The sequence below is a fragment of the Carassius auratus genome, chromosome 24 (genome assembly GCF_003368295.1).
Source record: "Carassius auratus strain Wakin chromosome 24, ASM336829v1, whole genome shotgun sequence".
In the NCBI taxonomy this organism is placed as follows: domain Eukaryota; kingdom Metazoa; phylum Chordata; class Actinopteri; order Cypriniformes; family Cyprinidae; genus Carassius; species Carassius auratus.
In genome coordinates, this window is record NC_039266.1 from 2,293,016 (window position 1) to 2,306,070 (window position 13,055).

Consider the following 13,055-nt stretch of genomic DNA (forward strand, 5'->3'; position numbering starts at 1 on the left):
TTTTACTGAAATATTGACTGAGTAAATATGTAAGAGAGTCGAAGTCAAAGAGGTTCGGCTGATAAAAGAGTTTGTGAAATCCTGGATTAGATTTTTAACACTTATTTTATTTTATTTTATTTCAGACCTTGAAAACTGCAGACTGGATGTGTTTAGACATGATTTTATTGCTACATAAGAGTCACTCGTCTTTATTTTTTGACTGTGTTTCAGTCATTTTTATGGATAGCTCTTTATTTATGGGTGAAAAATGTATTTATGTGCGTCAAATGTTTTATGCACTGTGTTTTCCAGGTTGAAAGCTCCAACATAAAATCAGTAGCACACACATGTATATAAATTAAGATCTAAAAATAGAATAGAGTTCAATAAAACCAGAGCAGGGCCGGTGTGCACTGGGAGCAGGCTGTACATGAAGCTCATATATCTGCTGCCATCACTCCGGCCAAAGCAAACACACATCAGAGTTTGAGAAAAATTGAAGTGTTTGGATAAAAGATGTCTTGTAAGTCGAGAATTCCTGGAAGGAAAAGTCAATCCATAAGTAAAGGGGTTTCTGTAAGTTAAATTGCGAGCAGCGTAAAACGTCTGCTTCCTACAGAACTATCAATCAGTAATTCTGCTTTTGTGGCTGCTGGAAAACTGTGCGATTTCTGTGCCAAGAGTCGAAATTTATTCACCTGGATCAGTGATAAGGTTTAAATGTGCAATATTTAACAGTGATAAAGTGTGTGTGTGTGTGTGTGTGTGTGTGTTTATAAAATATCATTATTATTAATGATATAGAGCCCTATGGATTCAGGGATGTGGAAAACAAGAATGGAATAATGGAATCCAGTCATAAAAATAACATTTACAGTATATTACAGAATATAACTGAATTTGGCAAATGTTGTATAAATAAATCAAAACAATGGGTGTAAATTTAAACAAATTGAAATATGGACTTGTGTCTGTGAATATTACAGCTCAAAAAACTGCTATTTAAATATTAAACGTGTATATCTGTGTTAGAGCAGCATAGTTTGTCATATACACACAGTCTTCATAAAACTGTTATTTTTTGCAGCATGTGTTACCAGTTTGACAAAAATAAAATGTATATTTATTTTCAAGTCTTAATTGTATATTTTATTTTGATTACATTTTAGGGGACTGGTTAAGCTGTTTGTTTGAATGTTTTTTTTTTACCACAATTTTTGATAATAAATAAGTATTAAATCAGAAATATTTATTTCAGAAAAAAAGTAGCGAAAATGCTCATGAATGGTTCAAGTCGTATGGATTGATCCGACATCCTTTTTGATCGTTAATAGTTAAGTAAATCATTAAAATGTTGTCCAGAAAATTTAATTGAAAACACAGAATTTGGGGAAAATAATAAAAGTAGGCCCCTAAAAAGTCAGTTTTATTCCTCTTTCAATAAACTGTTGTTAAAATGTAACACTAAAATTAAATTAATAAACATTAAACCGTTAAAAAATAAAACAGAAAAGTCAGAATTTTTAGAAAGTAAATCTGATTTCTTAGGGCCCTCAAAATTTTATTTTTTTCAACTTTAATAAAATTGTTGTTAAATTCTAATGCTAAAATGTAATTGCTAACATCAAGACAAAGTGCAGGAAAATTCAAACGGAATCCAGAAAAAGCAGAGCACCTTAGCGTCTGAAATTTGCTTCATAAATTAAAAGTCTAGTTGTTTCTGCTGCTCTCTGCTGGTTTGAAATGAACCCAAGAGCGTGTGGTTGAGTGTGTGGTAACAAGAACCAGTGCTGCTCTTGCACAAGAGTGTGTGGCTTCTGAAACTCTTTGGTATGACATTAGTATTTAGACTGAATGAACAACGTGTGTATGTGCGTCAATCACGAACTCTTTTGTGGTGCTGTCAGTGTTAATTTGATAACGCCCATGTTGAGCGCTGAGACCCTTATCAGCGTTACTGTGATACAGCACCTGAGAATTCCTTAAATTCCACCTACACACACACACACACACACACACACACACACACACACACAGATGAAGTCACAGCTCGATCTCCGGAGCGTCCAGCTTCACCTGCAGCTGCCACAGCTGTTCAGACCTTATCTGTTTGTGTGTGTGTGTGTGTGTGTGTGTGTGTGTGTGTTTTGAGAGTCTCAACACAGAGAGGAAACACACATTTTCGCATCAGTGCACATACACATGTAGGCACGTGCTTAAACACTAGAATAGTTATCACTAATAAACACAAAACCATCATTCTAATTAGAAAACTGTCCACTTTTTTTTGCCCAAAATCCACCGTTATCGATGAATCAAATATAATATTGTATATATAAAATAAAAAAATCCCTATTTATTTGAACATTTCTTATTTTCATTTAGTTTAACTAAAAAAAATCTAAAACTTAAATAAAAACTACTACAAACATAACTAAAATGTAAACAGGAAATATAAAATAAAAACTCACTCAGACACTTGTTAAAAATGTATAATATTTTCTAAGTGGTGTACGAATGAAAATAAGACATTAAACATGCCTAAACCTTTATAAGTGGACCTTATTTCTTTGTATTCACACTATACCTGGAAGTGAACTTGGCTCTGGATCACTTCAGTTAGCTTTCCGTTCACACTGTTAACAAATTCAGAAAATGGTTCAGACTTCAGACTTTATTTCTCAGAGTTGTGAACTTATATCTTAGAATTGTTTAAATATCGCAATTCAGATTTTATTTCTCACAATTGTGAGTTTATATTTCGCCTTTCTGACTTTTTTTCTCAGAATTCCAAGTTCATATCTCGCAATTCGAACTTTAGCCACAATATTAAGTTCATTTGGAGTCTTCACATGCAAACTGTAATGAAACATGAATCTATTTTAAATTATATAAATTATTAATAATGTAGTTTCATTTTATTATTAATTTTTTTTTAAATTAAAAATAACTTAACATTTTATTTCATAATACAAATTATTTTATTTTATTTGTCACGATTTGTGATTCCCATACTTTTTTTTGTCATGTCATAGTTTGGATAAGGTTACTATTATTATAAAGCATGCAAAATAGTCATATTAAAGAATAATTAGATATGCACAATCTAGAAGTGTAAGTAGCTCTTGGTCTTGGCATCATAACATGATGTTTTCTGAACCATATTTTCAGTATAATGTTTTGAGTGTTCGAGTTTGTCTCACAGAACATGAAACCTGTTTTCCATGCTGTGACTCTTTGTTTGTTGTTGTCGGAGACTTCGGTTACTATGTGTAATTCCTGTAACACAGCCCCTAATTTAATATAATATTGAGCCATCTGACTTTAAATGAGATATAGCAGTGTGTGTGTGTGTGTGTGTGTGTGTGTGTGTGTGTGGTTACGGGAAGTGTGTAACAAATTGAGTGTCATGGCAATGTTTACGGGTCCAGACGGGGACTAAGGCCATTATTTGGACTTCCCTTTTGCCCCTGTGCCAGAGCTGATCATCTCTCTCTCTCTCTCTCTCTCTCTCTCCAGCATGTGACTGCCATCCGGTGGGAGCTGCAGGTAAAACGTGTAACCAGACGACGGGTCAGTGCCCGTGTAAAGACGGGGTGACTGGTATAACATGCAACCGCTGTGCTAAAGGGTATCAGCAGAGCCGATCGCCCGTCGCCCCGTGCATTAGTGAGTGGCAAACACATTTGTCTACTGTCTACATGAATATGTATTATAAACTTATATTGTTTTTATAAAAACAAGGACTAAAATTAACCAAAAATGACACCCAAACCTAACAGAAAAGTTTTGCATTACAAAAAATAAAAAGCATTATTCACTTTGTTTATGTTTTATTTTTAAGAATCAGGAGGCCCAAGGTAATGATGTATTATTTTATGTCATGGAGTGTTATAGTTTTTTTGTATATTTTTATATGTAGTTGTTTTTAGATTTTGTTTTCATTTTATTTTGATCAATTTCATTTCATTTTAATATATTATATATATATATATATATAATATATATATATATATATATATATATATATATATATATATATATATATAACTATATATATATATATATATATATAGTTATATATATATATATAGGTATATATAGTTTTTTTAGTTAAACTAAGATTAAAAAGAGAATGTTTGTTATAATTTTATTTCAGTTAATGTTTATTTTTTACTGAAATGTTTTTTTTAATGAAAATAGTTTTTATGGTTTTTGAGCGTTCACATGCAAGACAAAACTGCAAACGGCACTGAGACATGAAGCAAATGTGAATTCATGGAAATTATATTTATTTTATTTAATGTAATTTATTTTAACTTAATTTTAAATTCATTTTTATTTTTCTGTTTTGTCTTTGTCTTTTTTTGGTTGTTTCATAGTTCGGATAACTTTACCAATGTTATAAAATATGAAAAAATATTTCATATACGTATAATGATAGTTGTTCTGATTCAGAATCTCCCCAAAGGAATGTTTTGTCAGATTTGTCTCTTTTATATATATATATATATATATATATACACACACACACACACACACACACACACACACACACACACACAAATACACACACACACACACACACTTTTTTTGTCCTCAAACTATAAACAAGTAGGCACTTTTATTCTTGGTATCCTCGTCTTGAGTGAAATCCACAATCACATATCTGATTGGTTGAGCTGCTTTGTCTGGAAACTAATTGCATCATGTCTGGTTGGGACACTGATGTATGTGAAGAACTTTTAGGGACAATTTTGTTTTCAAATTGTAGATAAGTGAATATATAGTTGGCTATCACACATAGTAAGGCAGCAGGTGTGTTTATCACTGTCTGTTACTCAAACACTTTCTCCACACCTGCACTTTAGATTTGGGTTCATGCTTTTATCCAAGTGGCTTACATTGTATCAATCCCATGACCTTTAGTGTCAAATCTTCTGTTTGAGCTACAGGAATGCACAATGACATCATCCTATACATGTCTTTCAGAAATCCCTGTGATAAAGCCAACGGCTGTGATCAGCACTACAGAGGAGCCTGCAGGTTTGCGCACACACACACACACACACACATTCAGGACAGAGTTTAGAGACAGACAGAGGAAGTACCTCTCACTTTTGTGAGGCGTTTCGCTCTGTATCACTGCTGGAAAAGGGGCGGAGAACTCGCAATCTGTCCTTGTCATGAGTGAAAATGAATCAGGGGTGTGTGAAAGTAGAGAAGTGAAGGAATTGTGTGTGTTTTCAACAGCCCTTCTGGGTCAATGAACACTTCACACAGTGTGCCACATGAGCCCTACACACACACACACACACACACACACAGTGGAATCATGCCAACTATTGCAAACACTCACAATACTCCGTTGTAAACACCAGGAAAGGCTTCCTAACTAGCTTAACCAGCAAGTGGTCCTTGGTAAACCAACTTACTAGTTGCATGCTAGTTCACCAGCATCCATTCTGGTGACACACGGATGAATGGATGGATGGATAGATAGATGGATGGACGGACAGATGGATGGATGGATAGAAGGACAGGCGAATAGATGGATGGGGGGATGGATGGAAGGATAGATAGATGGGAGAACAGATGGATAGATGGATGGATGGATGGGTGAACAGTGCACAGTGCATTTTAATTCTAATAGAATTTTAATTAAAATGTTTCTGTGTTTCTAGATTGTGACTCGTACTGTAAACCACTGAAGGGAAATCTCAAGATAAACATGAAGAAATACTGCAAAAAGGACTACGGTACTTTATCTCTCATTCTGTTCTCTCCTTTTAGTCCCTTTATATTTAAGAAGCATTTGTTGTGATCTAATGCAAAATCAAGCATTAATCGTATCTGGTGTAATGTCTTCATGTGTAATGTGTGTGTGTGTGTGTGTGTGTGTAGCTGTCCAGGTCAGTGTGTTGGACATGGAGACCGTCGGAGATTGGGCCAAATTTTCGGTCAGCCTGGTGTCTGTGTACAAGAGCCGCGGAGAACCGCTGAAGAGAGGCGATCACGTGCTGTGGGTCCATATGAAGGATCTGGCCTGCAAATGTCCGCGGATACACATGGGCAAACGCTTCCTCATCCTGGGCACGAGCGAGGGCACCGCGAGCCCCGAACACCCGGGACTCCTGGCCGACAAAAACAGCCTGGTCATTCAGTGGAGGGACATTTGGACTCGACGACTGCGCAAGTTCCAGCGCAAGGAGAAGAAAGGCAAGTGCAGCAAAGCATGATGGGATGGCAGGGAACTCTTTATTATTGACCACTGTCCAGCATACGCAGGAGACTGAGAGAGCGAACTCTACGTATCGTCGTTTCCAGTGTGTTAGTTGACATCGTCCTGTTGGTCAGCCTTCTAAAGGGACCGTTAAAAAGACTGTTTCTAATCACACACACCACTGAATCTCTCTCTCTCTCTCTCACACACACAAACACACAGACACACATGCTGTAGTTCGACTGAGCTGCACACGGACTGATTCCATTTCCTCTCCAAGCCACAATTTAATCAATCAAATATGAAATGTGTCCTCAAATTACAAATCAGGGGAACGGTTCTGTCCGCATCTGGTTCGGTTCTAGTCTTTGTGGCCTTCATCAGATGGTCACACTGGTGTTCACCACATGCTGCTCGCTTCAGTGCTGAAAACCTCAAAATCTCCATCATCTTCGTCATCATCATCGGCCTGGATCATTTCACTTTTGAAGAGCTTATTAAGAGCGCTCGTATCTGTGGGTTGTGTGTCGTACGTGTGGATGTGTGTACTTTGATACAGAAGGATCTAGTGCAGAACAGAGCGAATGTCTGTTAGCAGACAGAAACATACTCAAGCGCAAGTATGCAAATGCACGAATGCCTGGCAAACATAGTTTCACTGTGCATTTTTAACATGCTTTTTTGAGTTACTGTGGCAGGAACAAATGTCTGTCATTAAAGGGATAGTTCACCCAAAATTTAACCAAAATGAATATTTTGTCATCATTTTACTCGCTCTCATGTTGTTCCAAACCCATAGTGTGTTATTCTATTCTGTGGAACGCAAGAGGAAAATTTCCCTCTTTTCCATATAAAAACAGGCTGTAAAGCACCACAAGATGACAAAAAAGCACTGTCAAAGAAATCCATTTAGAGACTGAGTTAAATACAAGCACAATTGAGAGAAGATTATTAGTTAATAATGGCTTTTTAACAGCTTCTTATGGCTTTAGAAGACTTTTGGTATCTTTTTTTAAAGGAATAGTTCACCCAAGAATCAAAAATACCCATATTTCTTCTGTGGTCCACAAACAAAGGCTGTTTTCAATGAAGTTGGTATCCAAAACGTTGTGGTTCCCATTGATTTCCATTGGATGGATGAACATTGCAATAGAAGTCAGTGGGAACCGAAACGGTTTGGCTACCAGCTGTCCCCAACATTCTTTAAAATATCTTCTTTCATTCTTCTTCAGAAAAAAAAAAAGTCGGACAGGTTTGAATTACTTGAGGGTGAGTCAGTGATAACAGAATTTCCATTTTTGGTTGAACTACAACCAGTTGTGTCATGTTCAGGTCACTAGAAATAAAAATATCTAACATGATCTAGCTTAAGATTGAATACACCACACAATATGTGTTCAGACTCGCCTCATAAATATCAAATATGTTTCATCTCCTTTAAAAAATGAATTCATAATCTGAAACTAAAAAATGTAGACTGCCCAAAGCCTCTGATCAACTCATTCAGACTGTAAATTGGAGAAAAGATCTGGGCAAAAGTTGTGCAGTGTGTGTTTACTTACCTGTGTTGATGCTAAAGCATCATAGCTCCCCTTGTGGCAGTGATGAGTATAGCTTCATGAATTACATTCTGCTGCATTACTGAATCTAATGACATGTGAAATTGAGAGTGTTTGCATGCTTGTGTAGAGCACCTTTCAGGGCTAATGCTCTGTCCTAATGTTTCTCTCTCTCTTCTACTACTGAATATCTGTGTTTTTATCTGCCGTCTGTCCATTATAAAAGACAAGACAAAGATGAAAATAATGATGTGTATGAAAACACATGTGACCCTGGAGCACAAAAGCAGTCTTGAGTCTCTGGGGTATATTTGTAGCAATAGCCAAAAATACATTGTATGGGTCAAAATTATTGCTTTTTGTTTTATGTCCCAAATTTCCTACAGTAAATATATAAGAAAGTCATTTTTGATTAGAATTGCTAAAGACTTAATTTGAACAACTTCAAAGGCGGTTTTCTCAGTATTTAGAATTGTTGTTGTATCTCAGCCAAATATTATTATATCCTAACAAACAATGCATCAACTGAAAAATTATTTATTCAGCTTGTAAGATGATGTATGAATCTCAATTTAGAAAAATGTACCCTTATGACTGGTTTTGTGGTCCAGGGTCACACATAAACATACTTTTTTTTTCTTTTTCTTTTTTTTTTCTATTTACAAATGCATTAGTTTGCATTGTGTTTGTTAGTTGCAAATGCATTAGTTTGCATTGCATTTTCACACTTTAATGATATTTGGTGTGTCTCTATGCAGCAGCTGACTTGAACAACCGAGATCATGTTCTCCAGCATGATTTGACTGATAATGCCCACATATATTTCATACTAGAAGTAGTGCCATTTTTTAATTTTAAATATCCCTTCTACATTTTTCATCACAACTTGGCTTTTTATGTTTTTTTTTTTCCAATCCTTTGTTTATTTCTAGCATTAAATAAAAATGCCAGAATTGAATCTTTTAAACTTTCGGACCTCAATGTATCTGCATTGTATGATGTACAGTACGATATTGTCTCCTGTGTCAGTAATATTACAGAGGAAATCACAGTGAAGCAATAACTAGTAGATATAGATTCATTCTGATCATGTTGAGATGAATTTTAATGCAAAAACTTTGGTTTACTCTGTCTTTGCTGCATTAAGAAGTAAACAGTCCTTTTTATTGGTAAAAAACACCGCCTGGTTCCACCCATCAAACAAGTCTCATTTTCTGAGAGAGAGATGAATGAATAAATAAATGTTTATTGTTAGGATAACAGGATTTTTAAAATTGTTTTACTATTTTATGTTGATAGTCAATGTTGATCGTTCTCTTTATGCCAATGTTAAACTAACAGACGAGTTAACTGAACTAGTGTTAAACTGTTAATACAAGCATCCATAGATTCACTACAGTAAACTCTCTCACACATCATGATGCACACTGACTTCAGTATGTGCTGTCCACTGAGTGCTAGTGACGGGACAAATTCATCAGTATATACACACTTTAGCTACTTATTTTTAATTCCACACAATAAAAGTACTTTTCAAATACTTGGACTAGGGATATGTACAGATTGGAATACTATTACCGAACTATAATATTATTCATTATTTATGCTAAAAACTGCTTCACACATTTCGTTCAAAAATCAGCAGTAAGCAGTGTGATAATATCACATTGTATGTGTAACAATGTATCCCACAATGCAATGCAGTGACATATTATGCACAGGTAATATAATACAACAGACATTGGGTTAAAAATTCAAAACAACCAAGATGACAACAGGACAGCCTTCGCATAATGATGTCATGTGAGAACACAGTACACTGTATTTGACAGAATGCTGTGTATGTGTTTTTTTCTTTATCCAAAGTGACAAATCGGAATAACACAAGCAGAATCGACTAACCCGAGGGATGAAACAGGTATAACAAATGCTAGAGTAGAAACTAGTATGCCATCCTGAACTTAGCCTAGTTTGCAGAGATGCCTTGACGAAGGAAATGTCATTTCCACAGCAATTTCCATTTTCGTTTTACTCCTGGAAGGGGTTTGGATTAGAGACTATAAACATATGAAAGCTTTCTCGCCGCAAGAGCGGTGTAGATTACTGCTTCTAATGACCCTGATGTCATTAAGTAAATGAAGAATTAGAGAAAGACTGAATTGTGTTTCTGGAGGGAATCGGCAGACGTGCAGAAGTTGCTCTGTCTGTTACTGCTTGTGCGAATGTATATGTGTTTATAGTTTGTGTGCAAAAGTTTGGGCACCATTGCCACAATTCATGTCCGGGTGATTCAGTCTTGCATTGGCATCCCAACTGGGCATGTGTGAAATTAGCTTTTAAGAAACGCAGCAGATAAACAGCTCGAAAACTAGCATCAATATGGCAGAGGACGTTGAATTCAGCCACAGACATTTGCACACAACTTTATATTTTGACATATCTGTGTATAAATGAGTATTTGTGTGTATTCACTTCCATTAGTCTGAATGTGAGGTGTGTATGTGTGTGTGTATGAACATGTACATGAGTAAATGTGCAGTTTGATGAACTTTATGTGTTTCTGCATGAGGAACATTCCTCTTCTGACGTACAGAGAGAGTTTCTCTCCTTCTCATCACCTGTTTTATTTGCTGTCTCTGTAACTGCAATGACCACTGAATTAATCAAATATACAAATAAATTATTAGTTGATGTACAATTTTGTCCTGGAATTTATCAGCTGTGATTAGTTCTGTATCACTTAAATTGACATATGAAATCTAATCAAATATGCAACGCCACAATAAAAGGTAGGCCATCTTTTCCATATAAAATGTATGTATGTAAGGTAAGGTATCGTAATAGGTTTGAAATGCCACCTATAGAAATGTATATTTAGTTCTACATCCATGCATTTGGCAGATGCTTTTATTTAAAGTGACACTGCATTCATCCTATGTTGCATTTGGTTGTATTGGAATTCAGTAAATTCCTTTCCCCATCTTTCCAATTCATTTGGTGGCCATTTCAACTTCAATTCACCATTTAGTTCTGAATTTTGCACATATATGGATAAACAAGGGCTTTGCTTTCCAGATGATTTCTGTCCTTCATAACCAACCAATCCAAAGTCCAGTAGAACTGTGAGTGAATCATATAAAGCTGCCGAAAGAACCACAAGAAAGAAAAGATTCACATTCTACAAACAACTCCAAGCTTGTGTGTTTGTGCATGTGTATGTTCTCTAAAACCAGAGTGAGTGATTTTTGGTAACTTTCCGACATGGTTTGCAGGGTCAAAGCAGATTTAGAATAATAAAAAGCACATGTGAGAAAGAAATGAAGCTCGCAGATTCCATTCAGAGTCAATTAGAAAGAACTGCACTTCACGAAGATGAAGAAAACCAATGGCAGCCGTTGTTAAATACTCTCAAACTTAAGATCAGCTCATGCTACTGTCTTTATTTTTGTTCTGATGAGTTTCAAATCAAATCCAAATCAAACCATTACAGATGTAAGATATTATTTGACCAGGTTTTCCAGGAGTTTTCATGTTTCATGTTGAAGCAGTTTAATCATATACAGGTTCAAATGTGTGTAAACACTAGCAGGTTTCTGTCGGGCTGTATACATTACACTGACGTTTCTTAATATTTATACACGAGAGCGTACAGGGAGTTTGGAGAATTTAGGTGCTATTACTGTGTTTTCTCAGGTGTTTGTGCTGTTGATCTTAGAGAATGAGTCTGCTTAGATTGGCTAAGCACTCACACAACACACACACACACACACACACACACGCCGCTCTGCCTTTACACCAGAGGAAACTCATCTGACACTTCCTGTGTGTTTCAGCAACCAGCTGATGACTAATGAATGACTCAGAAGGACTCGTTAAGGAACAGCAAGCTTCATGAGGATGCTAAACTCTTAAAAATAAATGTTCTTCAAAGGATCTCTTTAGGTTCAGACCTGAGTCATATAATCAAGAGCCATTTTGGCTGTGGTTCTTGGGTTGCTACATTTTATTTGGAAGATTACAATTTTCTTTTTTTTTAGTTGTGTAGAGCATGTTTCAGGCCTGAGGTCGCTCTGACGCTGTCCTTTCATTTGTGCAGAACCAAAACCTAAAGCTTAAAACTTTAACACTGTTCTTTTTTTTTTGTACCCTGCATGCAATGCTATTTCCTTGAGGAAATGCAAATCTTCTTGGAGTCTTTCTTTTGAAGAGTGTACAGTATATGTGTGCCAAGTTCAGGATCTGGGCTGCAAACACAATGGTTGCAGTTTCACATCCAAGTATACAGGGGCGACCCAGGACCTGGAGAGTAACATAGATTACAATCACTCTTTGTCACCATTGTACCCTTCAGCAGGACATTTAACTCCAAGCTGCTCCAGAGGGACAGAACCTGCAATTAGCGTACTGTAGGTCATTTAAGATACAAAGCGTCTGCTAAAAGCCAAGCATTTAAGGTGAAATAGCCCCTCAAAGTGCTGTAACATCATCTCAGTAAATTCATTAGTCTGAGTTTGCTGGAGTTGAAAAAGAACACAAAGCTCTGTAGCATGAAGACGACGGGAGCAAATTTAATCTTTTTTGTCTTAAAGGGACAGTGTACCCAAAAATGGAATTGCTGTTCATTTATTCACCCTCAGGATATCAAAGATTACTGTTTTTCTTCAGCAGAAGAGTATAGCATATTTTCAGCAACTACCGTCAATTTGAGAGTCAAAAAAGCACGTACAGACAACACAAAATGAATACTCGTAGCTCCTGACTTGAGGTCTTATGAAGTGAAATGATCAGTATGTGCAAGAAACTGAACATTATTTACAACATTAATACCTGTAATCCAGAGCAAATGGGGAAATATTATTCTTTTCTGTGAACTCATTCATTCGTTCATACAGTTCTAATGACTGATTAACTTAGTCGCGGGAAATGGGCAACTGTTTAACTATTGGGGGAAACAAAATTGGCGTCTATTTTCACTATGAAATTGCAATTACCTGGTATTGTTGGCAGATTGTGATTGAGCTAGTCAACATTTCAAAAGATAGCTGCCAATCATCTTATTCAGAGGTGTAGATGGTAAAGCATGTGTCATTCTATTCCAATTGATGCAATTGACATGGGTTTGAATCTGCCTTTTGGCAATTTTTTTTCTCCCTTGTCAAATTTCAAATCACATCAGAAAAGCATTCTTTTTTTATAACATTGAAGAAAATCATCAGAAAGTTGAAAATAAAATATTGGGTATGGTAAGGGTAGGTGTAGGGGAGGTCTTTTTTCCCAATAAGCTGGCATCC

At 36.0% G+C, this 13,055-nt stretch overlaps 1 protein-coding gene across 2 annotated transcripts in view; it reads left to right on the forward strand.

The window, feature by feature from the left end:
- Positions 1–10,456, forward strand: part of LOC113041992 (netrin-3-like) — a 31,832-nt gene extending 21,376 nt beyond the window's left edge. For both annotated transcript variants that reach the window (XM_026200590.1, XM_026200591.1), the window contains 4 exons: positions 3,502–3,651; positions 4,975–5,028; positions 5,667–5,741; positions 5,887–10,456. In XM_026200590.1, coding sequence (XP_026056375.1) covers positions 3,502–3,651; positions 4,975–5,028; positions 5,667–5,741; positions 5,887–6,221 — 614 coding nt within the window. In that variant the 3' untranslated portion in view covers positions 6,222–10,456. The remainder of the gene's footprint in view (positions 1–3,501; positions 3,652–4,974; positions 5,029–5,666; positions 5,742–5,886) is intronic.
- The last annotated feature ends 2,599 nt before the right edge of the window (positions 10,457–13,055 follow it).